This window comes from Acipenser ruthenus, chromosome 3 (assembly GCF_902713425.1).
Source record: "Acipenser ruthenus chromosome 3, fAciRut3.2 maternal haplotype, whole genome shotgun sequence".
NCBI lineage: Eukaryota > Metazoa > Chordata > Actinopteri > Acipenseriformes > Acipenseridae > Acipenser > Acipenser ruthenus.
Genome location: NC_081191.1, coordinates 34,097,017 through 34,115,426, shown reverse-complemented (window position 1 = coordinate 34,115,426; position 18,410 = coordinate 34,097,017). Strand labels below are relative to the sequence as shown.

General features: G+C 37.7%; 1 protein-coding gene across 1 annotated transcript in view; it reads right to left on the bottom strand.

Annotated features, from left to right (window-relative positions):
* LOC117394705 (lysophosphatidylcholine acyltransferase 1) overlaps nt 1-18,410 on the bottom strand; it is an 86,475-nt gene that overhangs the window by 31,590 nt on the left and 36,475 nt on the right. Inside the window, exons 2-3 of the mRNA XM_033993186.3 lie at nt 12,404-12,543; nt 7,083-7,297 (exon numbers count right to left, since the gene is read on the bottom strand). Of these exons, the coding sequence (XP_033849077.1) occupies nt 7,083-7,297; nt 12,404-12,543 (355 nt within the window). The remainder of the gene's footprint in view (nt 1-7,082; nt 7,298-12,403; nt 12,544-18,410) is intronic.

The window sequence follows — 18,410 nt, the reverse complement described above, 5'->3', positions numbered from 1 at the left end:
TTTATTTGGTAACCTTCCGAGCTTTTTTTTTTTTTTTTTTTACAGCATAATATAATTATATTCAGGTGTTTTGTCAGTTCCATCTCATTTAATCTAATATAAAATAATTTGTGTACACTGTATCCTACATTGAACAAATAACATTCAAAACGTGGTTCTCTGCTCACCTGATCTGTTGGCCAATCAAAGTCTGATTATTGTGGCAATTGCTGGGTGTGGTAACTACTAACTTGATCAAAAATTAAATTGAAATACTTACACAAATATAATATTTTTAGTGGATGAGGAATGGGGAGAAAACATAAATCAGTTTATGAATATACAAAAGAAAACTAATGTTTTGAAGTATACAAAAAGCAAACATAGCAGAAGTGGGTCAGATGAGGCAGAGGAAGCTTAGCATTGCAAATACTGCTGCATTGAGGTACACGTTCACACTGACAATAAAAGAAGATACTGAAAAATAAGCACCACATTAAAGCAATCCATTAATGTGACTTTTAAACGCACTAATAAAATAGAGCGCAGAATGACCGAGTTAATGAGTTTGTCAGAGCACTGTGCTTTGCTGGACAGCTATTGCTTATTGCAGAGAAGTATGTATTGGTTACTTCATGCGACAGTACTGTCAGCTAAAACACTGCCTAACGCCGACAATCATAATCATAAATATTTGACAGAAAATGGTGATGCTAGTTGGTAAACCTATAAAACACATTGATGGAAATGTCCAGTGTGATTAACGCGTCTCCCGATGACTTGCACCCTCCAGTTCTGTCAATTCTTTTATTTATTTGTATTATTTCAAGGGGAATAAACCTGGCTTGTTTTGTGCTGATGTCATATTCATACCTTCTGCAGATACTATTTCCATCAGCACAGCAATTGCCCAAACGTTCGTGAAGTACCAGCTAACTGAAAATGTGGCTTCGACTTGCACAGATTTTGCTTCATCATACTAGTCAGGGACATTAACCCTTTGCAGACTGTGAGAATTCTAACATTGAGGGCCGACTGAGATGACTTAACTTTAGAGCATGTATCAGACCAAATATCTACTTAAAGTACACAATATTATACATTTCTAAAAAGCTGTTGCTCTGCAGATTACCACATAAATAATGATTTAATTCTATGATCAAGTATACCCACATTGACCTTGTTTGAATGTGACACAAAAGTTTAAAAATCCACTTAAATTTATTTTTCTTTAGAAATGTCCTCATAAGTGTAATTTACTGATCTCCTACTTAAAATATGTAAAGTTATCAGTGGTAACCAAACATCGCAGAACCTAGAATTTGAAATCATTTTTGAAATATCATGTATGGTCTTGATTTTATACAAAATTGTTTGAAAGGTGCACATTTTTTCCTTTTTGAGAAGTGATTGGCAGGGTTTTAGCTTATTATGTGAGTTAATGTATATATCCATTTAAAGCATAGAGTGTGATACCTTTTTGAAAAGATGAGTGTCTGTAGAACTTGGACACACCAAGGGTTACACTCTGACGTTAAGTAAAATCTTAATTTACCCAACTAGAATGCAAAACAAAAGTAGAAAAAACATGCATCTTTCTTTTTTTTTTTTTTTAATTGCTTTAGAAATATTTTTATTTCATAACAAATATCGTCTGTATACTTATGTACATACATATGTTATAATCATTTTTGAGCAACAGCAAACATAAAAAAAAATCTGATTTTAACAACTTTTGTTTCAGAAAAATACTTAAAAGTGCACTTTGTCTGTAAAATACTTAAAAAACAACACGTTTAATATAAATAAATACAAATTCATAAATGGCAAAATGAAAAAGGAACCAATAAAGTAAAATAAATAAATAAATAAATAAATAAATAAAAAAATAAAGGGTAACACTAACAACAGCAAAGCCTGATGCAATATTGTAAGCGTAACACATTAGCCTACACTAAACAATTGGACAATGTACTATCCTTATACACATTAGCCTATTTATAACCAGGGCTTATTACACAACTAACATCTATTGAAAGCTAAACAAGGAAAACTAGAACGTTCACAGGCTCATCTACTTCAGAATCTTCATATCAGTTTGAAGAAGTTCATAATTCAGGGGGATATTCTTCTCCTTCTGGCATTCATTCCATCAACATCTTCTATAAAAATGTCTTCTACCATATTTCTTTTGGATCAGTAAGCATTCTGGGTCTTGCAAAACGATTTAGAAACACCTTTGGTAAAGAATTGCGCTTTGATGTCGTGGTCTACGGTAGTCTCGGGTAAAAAAAACTTAACTCTATTGGTTAGGGGCTTTAGTGAAATACATTTTGATTGGTTTGTCATGCCTGAAGTTTGTCACACAGATATTTCACTACAGTAGATGTTTTGTTTGTTTATAAATATTTTGGGTGATTTAGTATGCTGTCAGGTAATTCTTTGTACTTGTAGAACACACTGTGGTTGCTCAATTGATCGGCAGAAAAAAAAAAAAAAAAAAGCAAAAAAGCGTTGCTAAAAAATGAAATAAAAATATTGATCTTGAACTACAGACCGGACTAACTGTTGTTTGTTTGATTGTCTGAAGTCTGACGAAGGTTTTTATGCTAATTTGAAATAAAATATCACAACTTGTCACCATGTAGTAAGCGAATTCAATTGAAATTATAATGGGCCGTCTACAGAGAGTTAAACTTAATCAGAAACCAGAACTGCTACGCATATTCCACAGGTAAAGTGTGTATCCCTTGATTTTTACCGGTTTCAATTAAAAACAATTTTTTACAGATTTTATCCCTATTTTAATATATGTAAAATAAATTCAGAAAGATTTCCGGGAAATTTTATAAAAAGATAAAAACCGAAAATGAGGAACACTAATTATAAAGTAGTGCTTCTGTTTTTCAGTTTTTATTAATTTAATTTTTCGGTGCTTATTTTTAGCTATTTTCGAGTTTTCTGTAAATCGTTTTTAAAACTGGTGTAAAGTGTTTCAGTGCCAGGAAGATTGATAAAAGCTCCAGATGGTTTATGTGGAGGTTTCCTTGTCTCGGTGATCAGGTTCCCTGTACTTGTGCTTCCTTTAGGTGTGCTCCCCACCCTAGTAGGGAGGCGTCTGTATACAGGCGGAGTGTCGGATGTTGTTGAGACATTCTAACTTGAGGTTAGAATCGCCACCATCTTGCTTCTGACACCACTTCCAGAGACACCTTGATGTGGCGGGAGTCTGGAAGAGTTGGGCTCCATGAAGAAAGGAGACAATGTTGTGTGTGTCTCGTGTAATTTTGCGTCTCTTACCAGAAAATCTGCTGCTGCCATGTGCCCCAGAAACTATTGAAGAGAGTGTGCTGTTAGCCTGGCTCCCACGTTGAAATGACCCGCCAGTTGTCGAATGGTGGTCACTCTCTCCTCTGTGAGATACACTTCTCCTGAGATTGTGTTGAAATGGGTCCCCAGGAAAGCCAAAGACTGTGCTGGGGAGAGCGAGGATTTTTCCCTGTTTACTAACAAGCCCAGGTCCTGAAAGAGTTGAAGGGCTGTGTCTCTGTGTTCTAATGTCCTTTCCCTGGATGGGGCTCATATCAACCAGTCGTCGATGTAGGGGTAAACGTGGATGCCCCTGTTTCATAGATGTGAAGTGACTTCTACCATCACCTTAGTGAACACTCTGGGAGCTGTGGAGATCCTGAAGGGAAGCGCGTTGAATTGGTACATGCAGTCCTTGATGGCAAACCAAAGGTATTTCCTGTAATCGTTGTGTATGGGAAGATGAAAATAGGCACCCTTGAGGTCTGTAGAAACCATCCAGTCTCCGGGTTGAACTGCCTGGCTGACAGTGTCCAAAGATACCACTTTGTCTGTCAAAATGTATTTGTTCAGGCCTCTGAGGTCTAAAATGGATCTTAACTTCCTGTTCTTTTTGTGTATTAAATACCTGGAGTACTGGCCCTGCCTCTGCGAAGATGAGGGGACCCGTTCTATGGCACAGAAAAGAAGCATGGATCTTATCTCCTCCTGTCAAAAGACCCCTTGTGGACCTGTCCAGCTTATTTCAATCCTTTCTTTGTTTGTAGACTGACTACGAGACAGAGATTCCTATGACTGTGGATTTGTAGAATTGCACCGAGATGCCAACTCAGTGAAAGCCTATGCTTTATTTCTCAATGTACTTGGGAGACATCAATCCTTAGTTTTGTTCCAGAAATGCAACTGGGAATATATCAGAAGGAAACATTTAATCTTGAAAGTTTTCATTTTGATTGGAATATGGCAAGCTTATTATTCTTTTTTTAATATTACTTTTAGAAAAAAAAATATTTAGGTTTTACAGGTTTGTATGTACCAGTTTACACGCGTTTACACAATAGTGTTCAATGGAACTGCGTCTGTTTATACAACACAGCTCCTGGATGCAGGCACAGAACCAACATATGCGTACACTCCATAGAGTACAATGCAGCCACCATACCGGAAGTAGTGTTATATTTTCTTTTTATGTAGTATTAGAAACAATGATTTTGGTTTTATAGTTCTGTATGTACATATACTCATTTACACTTGTAAATGGGTACATGTACATACATGTCTTTTTAAATGTGTATTTTATTATATTTTTTCACTGTTGTTTGTAGTTGTGCTGTATATGCGCTCATTTTGAAAATAAACCTTTTATGTTTCATTTTCCATTTAAATACAGCATTTCTGCTATGCAAATATTAGATACGATGTTCATGAATAAAACTTTTGAGTTGTATCCAATAGTATGTCTTTCATTTTCATAAAAAAGCAGTTTGAAAACATATGGGTCAAATGACCCACGTGGCGGTTCTAGGCAGTTCAAAAATCCAGCGGTTCTAATGTTAATGGCATTTAGTCTTATAAGCAAATATTTTTACTATAAGTTTAACTGCTCTTAGTCGAAATCGCTCTCAAACGTAATTTACTATATTTATTTTCTCTTATTTGATTTTGCTCTTACTTACCGGTACTACTGACTTCATTGTATTTTATAACTGCTCTTATCTGTAATGTGATATATTGAAGTGCAGTACATTAATAGGCAACCATTGTATTTTTTAGGTGACTGTATATAAAGAAAAAAACAGAAGCTCTCAGGCTCCAGAAATAAATAGCTTACTTGGAGAACTGCTTGGTGAATTTAATCATGTTTGCCTTTTATCTAGGCCAATTTTCAAAGAGGTGAGGCTTTCTACCAGATCATTTAAAAATCAAAAGCATTATTGTAGACTGCAGCATCTGAAATGTAGGCAAAAGAGAATTCCCAGGTTGTCCCACTGTTTGCTACATCACCATCACTGCATTGTCTGTCATTTATCACTAGCTGTTGAATGCTTGTGTGCTTCTTACTTGGCTTTACGTGGCTAAATTGCACATTTAAAAGTGTTTGCCCAGCCAAAGACTACTTTACAGCAGGTGCCTTATACTTCTGCAGTATGTAACAATGAGCTCAAACCTGGCAGCACATAGTTATACATAATGTGATACTAAAGCTTCAAATTCTGACCTACTGTAGAAAGAAACCAGCATGGTTATACTGTATGTCCTCCAGGCTATAATCTAAAATGGTCTGCACTGGTTTGACAAGTTTGATTACTTTGAATAAAAGGACTGAACCAACAGAGAATCAGCAACAGTAAATACTGTGGCAGACCCAAGGGTAGGGTGATTAAGGGGAAGTATAGGAGGGTGGAGATTTTAAGGGGATTGTGTCCAGCCACAAAATGGCCGACCCAAAATTGACTACAATCTACAAAATGGCTGCTCGTAGGGACTGCACTACCCAAAAGCCTTAGCAGGATGGCCGGGTGTGGTCCATGCACCTGTTAGGAGCACATGGGTGTGTTTCACCTATTTAAAAAGAGGCTGACTCTCAGCTCAGTTTGGTGAGTGTGGAGTTGGTGTGGAGTGAGGTAGGAGAACCGTGTAAACATATTGAGAAAAACTATTGATTTGCTGTGTATGACTCTGGACTGTTTCGAGAACACTATTGCCTGTATTGACCCACTTTTGTACGAGAACCTGAACTGTGTACCAGACTTTTGCTTTGTCCCAACGACCCTGTGTATTGAACATAGGGAAATAAACATACAGGTACTGTCCTGTTTTACCTCCATTACTGTCTCCAAACAAGTGTCTTGTCTACTAAACCGACTTGTGTACAAGTTTTACTCAGACGGGTACTACTTTGTCACAATACTAAAATGAATAGACATAAGCTACAGTCTCAACAGGTTTTGTTTATCATACTATTTTTTTCTTTGTTATAAGAATGTATTCAGTGTGTATATAATACAAAATGGGCGGTATAAAAAAGTGCAAAACCAAATGAGCTATTACAACACAAGCTATCTTTTTTTTTTTTTTTTTTTTTTTTTTTAATTAAATACATAGTTCAAAGAATTAGGAGGCCCTACCTAATGATTCAAATGTCCACCGTCATCTTTTGTTTTTTTTAAAGCACGTTTTGTAACAGGGAAACCGTAAACTGTAAAATAATTTGCAATGATGAAATTTATACTGTAGATGTGATAACTGTATACCTTTAGGAGAAAAATCATTAATTCACTGGTGCGAAAACACCTATTGTAGACTTAATACAGGGTTTGAATGAATGGTTGTGCCCACATTTTAATCCCAATTATTTACATAAAATAAAATGGGTCCTGTTTTGAAGGCAATTTTTTCAGAGGAATTATCAGCATTAACAGTAGAAAGCTGTCAAGAAACTATTCCAACTAAGTTGTTTCTTGCAAATTTTATACCATGTTGTATTTGTCACCAAAAACGTTTATTCTGCAAAGAAAGCACCAATAGACTATTTTGATAAGGAGTCAGTGAAAAAACTGCTTTGTTGAAAAAAATGTAAAAATGATTATTAATATTGCTATTAGTAGTAGTAGTACACATACATAATCTCTCCCATGTGCTTTATCATCATAGGCCTCTGTTATGAGACACAGGGTTGGAGCAGCAGCCAGTGCTCTCCTTTTTCACATGCCAGTACTGGTCCTGCCACAAGTTTTCCCTAAAGTTTTCAGGATACGTGGCGTATAAAAAACACACACTGTGCATTTACTTACTTCCCCAAACTGGAATGTCCTTGCTTTCAGCCTTCATTACGATAGAGGCCATGGTCATGGTGACAGGAATGGCGTCGAAGTAAGAGGAATGCGGCGCAAGCGTCAGGATCGGAGCCTCCGTGGGCAGCGCCTGACGTCCCTTCACAGTCATCCAGTGGAACCCCCCAGCAAACCACATTGCCCGCATTATTACTTTGAGCAGAACATCAAAGACTCTGCAAGGGACAGAAAGAACAGGCAAACATAAAACATTAAGACAAAAAGTCTTCTCTTCAGAACCTTTGTCTAAAACTACTACCAACTCTCTTTTGGGAATGATGAGTTTAAAGGAGCAAGCTCAGGATCTTCACCCAGAAGAATGAGTCGCTGTAAGCGTCCACTGTTGTCACATTTCATCCATAAACATGCATTCAAAAAATGACACACGTTTCAGCATTTGCATATTAAAAGAAACATATCCCCAAATCAGTTGTTTAATGTTGAATTTTGTTTTGCAATAAATGCTTTTTAATTATAATGGAAAACAGTTCCCTGTGTTTCCAAGCACAAATGGTTAATCTAGTTTGAATATATTTGTTCAGTGGTTTTTAAATCTGGTCAAATATATTCAAGAAATTGTTTGTAAATGTAAATTTCTACACCAACGTGCACATATTCCTGTTGTCTCCGTTTCAGTTTACAATTTTTCCACTTTGTTGATGAAAGGAACATTTTTTAAGATTTACATTTTGTCAAAGATATAAAATGCCAAAAATGGTGAAAGTTAAAAAAAAAAAAAAAAAAAATTGTATTAGAAACGACATACATGAGCAACTACTGTAGCAGTGCTCTTGCGGTTCCAAAACAAAAAATCTTAAATCACTGTAAAACCAGAAAAAAAAAAAGAAAAGGGAGCAATCACTTGGAAGGTCACTATTACCTTGTCTCACACACAGAGTTTAGCAGTGTCCTTAACCGCACTGCATCACAAAACACTGCCTGTTACAGATTCATTACATTTTAATAAAAACAGCCATGCTAACCTTGGCCGCACCATTCAATACTAATATTACATGTCCTTTCAGAGTTTATGACTGCTTAATTGTATTCCTATACATAGAAATTGAAACAATAGCCAGTTATACTGTACAGCTCTTTGAGTATGTATGTTTTCTTGTGTATTTTCTGGTCCTTTTCTGGCACAGGCAAGCTACTATAAATGTCACAAAGGACATTTTCCAAATCGCGGTGTTAATCCCCCAGCCTCTCTTGAAACCGGATCTGCAGATACAGAATGTATGAACAATCAGGTTTTAAAAGTAGCCATGTGGGAGCCTACTTACTATTGCTTACAATATCCACAACACACCCTAGCTTAACTGACCCACTGCACTAATTCGCACCATTGAACCAAGGCTTTAGTTGTACAGCTATTTCCTAATGACATGCATAAGTCGTTAACATACTGTACCACGCCATGGCTAAAAGAGCACTGAATAATGAGTATGGTTGCAATACTGATAAAAGGTAAAAAGTCTCCAATATGCTCTTTAAATATATAAAACTGAGGCAATAAGAATGCCTATTTTTAAAATTATATTTGAGATATTTTTCTTAACCAATATAAGTGTTTGGTTTTTAATGTTAAAGATTGAACAAGTATTGTTTTTATGAACAAATATTTAGAGTCAAAACAAACAAAATAAGAACACTGTCGAACACCTTAATACTATATCAAGCTGCTTTATGAAGGACATTGAGAAGGTGACAGTCCTTGTCTGTTGCTTAGCAACCATACCATGCACTTGTACAAAGTCACAAAAATGTCAGAAACGAAAGCTTCAAAAGACTACCGACTTAAGAGAAGAACAAACAAAGATGCCTTGAAACCTGTCATCACAAATGAAGACTAGACCAAATGCATATTACTGAAAAGTTAGGCAGCTCACAGGTAATGGTTTATAAGCTGCTTAAAAGCAGTGATTATATTTTGGTAGGCCTGGGATAGTGTGGACAGGAGAGACAAAACAACACTTAATAGTAAAAGTTGAGGAGGAAGTCTGTCTGCATTGCTGAAAAGATTTGGTTTACATCCAGCAATATGTAACTATGCATTAGACTACTTCATTTTTTAATAGACATGTTTACTGTGTGTCTGAATAAACAGCTGTATTCAACTTAAAATTCCACTGCATGTCAGCCTTCCTCCAATATTCCCACACATGTCAAAAGGTTGAGAAACAGACACTGTATGTTGTTACCAAGATTTAAAGCATACTGCAACTCTGACAGTTCTTATAGATCCAACTGCTGAATAACTCATGTGTTTTAGACACATTAGCCACAAAACCCAGCCACTTCTAGTAACATAAGCCTTTTTGATATTCATTTAAAAAAGATCACCCTATAAAACAAGTAAATGGGATTGCAACAAGCAGCTACTCTCTTAATTGAGTAGCCATATGCATGAGACATCATGACAAATAAACGTACTTCTATACTTGGCCATTCAATCAATTCTGCCTGCTGATAGATCATTTATATTTTAAAATAATCGCTAAAACGCAAATTGTCTCTGCCTAATGCCAACAGAAAATATCTATTTACAGAAGCAACACAGTCACGCCTTATGTGTAAGCCGTTTGTTATGCTTCAACCGCACCTTAAATCATTATCAACCGGAAATCGTTCTTTTCTACAAATACTGGATTTGACTTCTGATACCACTGGCTAAAAGAATTAGAAGACATCTAGAAGATGAGCTCAGATTAGGTTTTGGTTATGGGGAAAGGTGAAGTGAAGTACACCAGGGTGCGTTTTTGTGAGTGTTGCCGATGTTTCTGAAGGAGATGCATGGAATCATCAACAGGGAGAACATGACAGATATTCAAGGCTGATGGGAGGTCACTTCAGCTAACATCAGTACACACGGTGCGTCACAATTCCCAGCAACAGGGAATTCTTAATCTGCTGTCCAGCTGCCTGGGGCTAGGTAAATAACTGGGAATTCTGCAAAGACTCAATCCTTGTTGGACAAGTATCACCTTAACAACACACTAACTTCTTTTCCTAAGGCACTGATATATTGTATGGATAGCTGGGATCAATTGCAACTCAACACATTGTTTTCTAGGATGTTGAACATGTTGTTTTTTTTTTAATATCTATCTATCTATCTATCTATCTATATTCAATTTCTGGATTAGAGATTTATTGATGATATGCGTAACTGGCCCTTACTTGACACTGAGCTGCAGCAATCAAAAACCATAAGGTTCCCAAAACTCCTGCATTGTCCAATGACTGGATAAAGCACATTAGCTCTAGGTCACCAGTTCAACTGAAGCCCAGGTTAACTGTGATTGACAGCCTTTTACATCTAATGGCTTTTAGGGAAACTGATGGTCTCTGCTTGGCTTTCTATGGACAGATGTCTGCATAATTAAACCGACAAAGCATCACTATTGGCATAAATTAGAACCTTTCCGTCAGTCTTTCCTTGAGGCTAGGAGGATAAATTCTAGAATTGGCACTCAACAAGTTAAATAGGTTGAGGCATTCTGACAGGATAGTGTAAGGAAGCATAATGAAGCAGAGGTCAGCCTCGGACAGCTTCTGTACAGTTCATTTAAAAAAAAAAATGTATATATATATATATATATATATATATATACACACAGCTCTGGAAAAAATTAAGAGACCACTGCAAAATTATCAGTTTCTCTGGTTTTACTATTTATAGGTATGTGTTTGGGTAAAATGAACATTTTTGTTTTATTCTATAAACTACTGACAACACTTCTCCCAAATTCCAAATAAAAATATTGTCATTTAGAGCATTTATTTGCAGAAAATGACAACTGGTCAAAATAACAAAAAAGATGCAGTGCTGTCAGACCTCGAATAATGCAAAGAAAATAAGTTCATATTCATTTTTAAACAACACAATACTAATGTTTTAACTTAGGAAGAGTTCAGAAATCAATATTTGGTGGAATAACCCTGATTTTCAAGCACAGCTTTCATGCGTCTTGGCATGCTCTCCACCAGTCTTTCACATTGATGTTGGGTGACTTTATGCCACTCCTGGCGCAAAAATTCAAGCAGCTCGGCTTTGTTTGATGGCTTGTGACCATCCATCTTCCTCTTGATCACATTCCAGAGGTTTTCAATGGGGTTCAGGTCTGGAGATTGGGCTGGCCATGACAGGGTCTTGATCTGGTGGTCCTCCATCCACACCTTGATTGACCTGGCTGTGTGGCATGGAGCATTGTCCTGCTGGAAAAACCAATCCTCAGAGTTGGGGAACACTGTCAGAGCAGAAGGAAGCAAGTTTTCTTCCAGGACAACCTTGTACTTGGCTTGATTCATGCGTCCTTCACAAGACAAATCTGCCCGATTCCAGCCTTGCTGAAGCACCCCCAGATCATCACCGATCCTCCACCACATTTCACAGTGGGAGCGAGACACTGTGGCTTGTAGGCCTCTACAGGTCTCTGTCTAACCATTAGACGACCAGGTGTTGGGCAAAGCTGAAAATTGGACTCATCTGGGGGTGCTTCAGCAAGGCTGGAATCAGGCAGATTTGTCTTTGTGAAGGACGCATGAATCAAGCCAAGTACAAGGTTGTCCTGGAAGAAAACTTGCTTCCTTCTGCTCTGACAATGTTCCCCAACTCTGAGGATTGGTTTTTCCAGCAGGACAATGCTCCATGCCACACAGCCAGGTCAATCAAGGTGTGGATGGAGGACCACCAGATCAAGACCCTGTCATGGCCAGCCCAATCTCCAGACCTGAACCCCATTGAAAACCTCTGGAATGTGATCAAGAGGAAGATGGATGGTCACAAGCCATCAAACAAAGCCGAGCTGCTTGAATTTTTGCGCCAGGAGTGGCATAAAGTCACCCAACATCAATGTGAAAGACTGGAGGAGAGCATGCCAAGACGCATGAAAGCTGTGCTTGAAAATCAGGGTTATTCCACCAAATATTGATTTCTGAACTCTTCCTAAGTTAAAACATTAGTATTGTGTTGTTTAAAAATGAATATGAACTTATTTTCTTTGCATTATTCGAGGTCTGACAACACTGCATCTTTTTTGTTATTTTGACCAGTTGTCATTTTCTGCAAATAAATGCTCTAAATGACAATATTTTTATTTGGAATTTGGGAGAAGTGTTGTCAGTAGTTTATAGAATAAAACAAAAATGTTCATTTTACCCAAACACATACCTATAAATAGTAAAACCAGAGAAACTGATAATTTTGCAGTGGTCTCTTAATTTTTTCCAGAGCTGTATATATATATATATAATTATGGAAACTGTTTTGTGTTACTTACTTTCTCCACCACGAGATGGGCTCTATTACTTTTTCTGAGCGTCCCATGGAGGCGAGGAATGCGAAGGGCCAGGCCAGCAACATCATGAACGCAGCGAAGAAGAGGCGGATAGGAAACAGCGTCACTGTCATTACTGCAATCTGAAAACAAAGCACACACACATTGGTCCAATAGGTCTGGAACTTTAAGACATTGATATTAAAAACAGTAACCAGTTAAAATGCCCTAGATTTGTACAGAATTGTTTAATAAGTTCCAGTTTGCCTCTAAAAAAAGGAGTGTAAGACAGAGACATTCAAACAGCAACAGTTAAAAAAAACAGTTTGCTGAACAAATTTATTTACACAAAACTTCTACAGTAGTGCATGTTTCTCCATGTCAAGGAAGTGTGTCTGTGTGTGACGCAGGGTCCCTCAAGCTGGATTCTGATCTTTGTGCAGCACCAGGTAGGGTATTAAGCGGAGTAGCTTTTTTGTTTAAATGTTGTTTTGTTAACTGAAATATGTTAGGGCTCGGGTTAGCGTTAGGGTTAACCCTAGTGCAGTGCCCTTTCAGCTACAGCAACTAGAGAAACACCTGTATTAGGAACTGTTTAGATCCATCGGCGGGAAAAAACCCAACAAACAAACGCAACCCTTTCAAAACACATGGATTTCTACCATGCGTAATAATGCCATCTCAGAAAAGGGCCCAGAAAAAGTAGAAAGCCTTGCACACTCTGCAAAATAAAATTGCATAATGTGATCACTCTTTCAGGTCAGTAGTTTAAAAAAAAATGATTTACTGTAACTAACTTCTAGGTTTCAATTGTCGTTATTCCCTTATTTTAAATCTCCTTATTTTTACCACAACAAAACCAAAAACGTTAGAAAATACTACTCTACATTGCATTGCAGTGTTTATTATTATTATTTGTCTATCTTAAATGGTAACATTTTTTCAGTTCATCCATAAATGCAACACAGTGACTCTGTATTTTGTATGTTACATGTGAGAACGAGATTTCAGTTTATGTTGTTAAACTGACTAGAATATATGCTATTTAAAATTGAACAAAAACGGTCCAATGGATTAAAGGGCTTGCATTTCAGCGTGCGAATCCTCCACACAAAAACTAAATAGAGCGCTCCTCAGTTTTTGCGGATAGGCACCATTGACTCCTGTAATACAAAAACCGTTGCCTCTCCCTTTAAAAATGTGTCAATATTTATGAATGCGCTACGACTAAGGCTAAGATTTATCACATTTGATTAGGCACTCCCTTTAAAAAAAAATGATGTCATACATTGAAAATACAAATCTGTGAGTATCTGTAAATTGTTTGGTTGAGTATGCATGCAGCATTTACATGTAACAATGTAGGACAGCGAACGAGATAGCTAAGCGAGCAAGCATGTAAATGGGCGACAGCTAAAATACAAAAAAAATGTGAGAGCTGTTTTCTGTAAAGACAGAAGAACAAAATGCATCAGAGAACAGAAGTTTGCTGACTTAGAGGTTTTCTTACAACAAGCTGTTTCAGAACCGTGGAAAACTCTAAAGCCTGGTTCATACTTCTGCACAGATGAATTTAATACGTCAGTCACAGACAGCTATAAAAGGACATCAGTCACAGACAGCTATAAAAGCTGTGCAGCTTCACTATTTGCTGTACAAAGGACGCATCGTGTCGCAGGCCTTTTGACTGCAAAATGGTCTGCATTTATTAAACAGGATACATTTACGTTTAAGTAGATGTGTTGAGTTTGTGCCTCTTATACTACTGAGAACAACAACAACATCATCATCATCATCATCATCATCATCATCATCATCTAGGGAAGTACAAATTAAATGTACTGCAGCTTACTTGATTGCAGTAGAAAAACTGCCATACACTAAATGTAGCTCAGATTATGCTAATGAAAAATAATGGTTTGTATAGATGTAAAATATATGAAAATCAGCTTGCTGTGGTGTATTAAATATCATAAATAAATAACACTCACTGAAACTTCCATGAAAAATGTCGCTAACCAACACAGAGTATGCAAGCTGCAACACGCTATTTCCCGTATTACAACTGTACACAAAGGTGCAGTCACCAATTCCATATGCAACACCTGCAAACTATCTCAAATATAAACATGTTGACCTAATTGCAGTTATCAACTGCATAGATTAACCATTCAGCAGGCAACAAACAAGGGACAAGAAGCATTAAGTTACAGTTTTAGTATCAATTTGTGTAACTTCATACGCCCTTGATGTGAGATGCATTAAACCCTCAAGCTATCGCTCTTGGCTTATATGGCCACCTCAGGCATGTGTAAAAACCACATTACACACACCTCCACTTTATCTATGTATTGCATAGAACGTTTAAAGTGAGAGTTTTGCATTAAACATCCTTTATGTAGGATAGCGGGGACTCAGGTTGTAAAGAAACACACACACACACACACACACACACGTTGTTTAACAGCTAACTTGTATTCATCCTCTATGCTCCAATACATTCACGGAGCTAGCATCGCGCCTACCTTTGACCTTCCCTGGCAGTCTGTCTGTGTATTCTACAAATACACTGGACTGTACAGTAACTAATGGATCAAAGTTACTACACTTTGCATTCTAATATTTGGGCTCAAATCTAGGCTGCTGGTTGACAAAATAAAACAAAACAAAAAAAAAAAAAAACACAAACAATAAATAAATAGTGATTATTAAGTTAAACTGTGTTGTTACTTTCTGTGGACACTAACTAGCTTTATATATGAACCCTAAGCAAAATTATACAACATCCTACACTTTGGCCTTGAATTAAGCTTAGTGGCCTTGGTGCCCCCTAGAAATGTATTCAACAGAAGGCCATTTTGGCCTTGCCATTCAGAGCCCTGTAAATATAAACAAACTTTTTTTTTAAATTATTTTTATTATTTATTATTTATTTATTTCTTAGCAGACGCCCTTATCCAGGGCGACTTACAACTGTTACAAGATATCACATTATACATTATGTCACATTATACAGATATCACATTATTTTTTTTTACATACAATTACCCATTTATACAGTTGGGTTTTTACTAAAGCAATCTAGGTAAAGTACCTTGCTCAAGGGTACAACAGCAGTGTCCCCCACTGGGGATTGAACCCATGACCCTCCAGTCAAGAGTCCAGAGCCCTAACCACTACTCCACACTGTTGTTGTTTTAACACCTTGGCCGATTAATCTTTTTTTTTTGGGGGGGGGGGGGGGGGGGGGGGATGGGGGGGGGGGGGGGGGGAGCTACTATTTTCCTTTAAAACCCAAGTCAGAACACAAACAATATAAATAATTAGCAGCGCTCACACCTTGCATTTCTACAAAGCTAAAATATAAAAAACTCTTAGGTTTTTAATAAAGTACCAAGTCCATGACCTTAAGCCTTAACCCCTTGTCTGCTGAGGCCCTTTTGATGCTCTGTGCTACAATAAATTTGAGTCAGCTGTTTCACACCTGAATTTACCATATGTTCCATTTAAGATACCCCAGGCAAACTATATACAGTAAACCTCGGTTAACTCGACACCTTCGCTTAATTCAAACTCTTCATTGATGACAAGTTTTTGTGGATTTTTAATCATGTGACCACAGCTGCTATTGTATGTAAAATGCAACTTTTTCATAAAATGTATTATACCTACATCACCCTTAGTCCGTAAAATCTGATTGTGTAAACTGTTTTATTCATTTGGGGGGTATTAAATGCTCCAGGCTGACATCAGGCCACTTTGACTTTTCCTCTTGAAATTATGCAGCCAATGGGGTATATTACTCACCCCAATTTCATGTGCCCAGTACGCCACCAAATAATAAGATACCCTGGCAAAAGTATATTTTTTCTGAATCTGCACAAAATAAAGATTTTAGAAATATGGGTAACTGTGACAGACAGCGAATGATTCATTGTCAGCAATCTCCCTCCCGATCTGTGAGGGCACGGTATAACCGGAACAGAGTGCCCCAGAATGGATGGTTTGACAGTTGATTCCAGGGTCAGTCGGAAGCCGGACATTCAGGAAGGGGGCGGGGCCACAATACCAGAAGTCAGCGCCTTAATGTGGTAGGCAATGTGTCAGTCACGGGTTGTTGGAGACATGATTGGCTGCGCCACCAAAAGAGGGCATGACGGAGGATATCTAGGGGAAGTGGCCCCAGTGATCTGGTACTTGGTTTTGATGGTTAAACTATAAAGGACCGTACGCACAGAATTAAAAAGTACCATGAGTGTTTCGTGTTTTGTTTGTTTGTCAGCTAATTGTCATTGTTTGTTTTGCTAGATGGCTAACACAAACCGGGAGCTGTCGCTGCACGCCAGCACCAAATCCCAGACTACACTGACCTACTGTTACCTCTGTATTTGTCTTTCACCACCCACTTGCACTAGAGCACCCATTGTCAGGAGACATGTCTGTGTCTCTGTATTGTTTAAAAAGTGTCTTATTATTTCGGGACTGTAACGCTCCTTTTTCACGCCGCAATACACATTGATGTGTAGAGCCCGTGCTTATTATTTAAGTGTTGTTAACACGCAACCCATCTGAAAATCTGTGAAGAGAAAGGTTGATTTCCATTACATGAGAGTAAATGTTAAAACTTCATGCTGATTTGAACTCGACTCTCGCCAAGATAAGCACCAACTAAGACGTAGCTTTACAGTAAACTAATGTGATCCATCTGTGTCTCCATCCATTTGCGTTTCCTTCCATATGATGATATAGATATCCTTCTACCTGGTGTTAATGGCTGAAGTGTAATGCTGGCTCCAGGGATCAGCTTATTTTGCCTCCCTAGTGCATCAGCACACACAACGGCTGCGATGTTGGCTCCGGGGATCAACCACAGTGCGGTCTCCCCAGCGCATCAGCATCACAACCGTCTGGATTGATTTAAGCAAGGTACATCTCTGGGGTCTTCAAGTGGGCACCTGCCATCCTCGGTGTTTCGTAGACTAGCCCACGACACCTCAAGAGGGCTCGACGGTGATTCTGGCGTGCCAGCATCACCACCCTCCGTCCCCCACTCAACTCAGCCCAGCTTACTTACCCGTACATCAGTGTTTCTTTCTTTCTATTCTGCTTGAGCTCCCCAACCAGAGTGCTGTGTGTTTCAAGAGAAATGGGGAATTTCGTATTTCTTTGTGGGCATGAATGAAAAGCCAATGTGCTTAACTTGTAAGCAATAAAGACACAATGAAGCAAACCATGGAAAGAAACATGATAAATATACAAGAAAGTTACATGAAGATAAATACTCGAAATTAGCACAGTCATTGAAAAAGGATACAGGATGCCACCTCTGCAGTGAAGGCAACTCTTTTTTGTCTCAATAAAAAACATGCACTGTGTACCATGCCTCCCAAATGAAAAAAAAATAATTTATGTTGCAACAAAGCTAGAAACTATATTGATTGTTTGAAAAAAAAAAATGCAGGCATATTCCTGTCGTGAATATAGGTTGTGAAAAAGCACTCTGTTTTCTGGCTTGTTCAGCAATCATGCAGCAAAGAAAAAATTATATAAGATAAGACAACAACAACAAACTTTTCATGTCAGGTATAAAAGCTCAGTTTGGGATTCTTGCGTGTTGGATTAATATTTGGTGCACTTTGAAACGATTCATGACAGATTGATTTTGAATAAAAGTTAAGCTTCAATTCTGGATTTTTGCTTTATGTAGGCCTATTTTAATTCTACAACAAATAGAAAAAAGCAAAAGGCAGAATACTGCATACATAAGACTAACAGGTACATGTATCTCTACTTTAATTCACAATCTCATCTCATTAACTTACTCCAAAAGTTTATCATTAATTTTGATTGCCCTTTGCTATAACAAACAACTCGATATAACAAAGAAAAGGCTTGGACCCCAACAGGTTCGTTATAGCGAGGGTGTACTGTAATCCCTGCCATTGTTTTGTCTTCGCAATAAACAAAGTGGCCATAGACACGTTTCCATAAAGCGGCGTTTGCTCCAGGA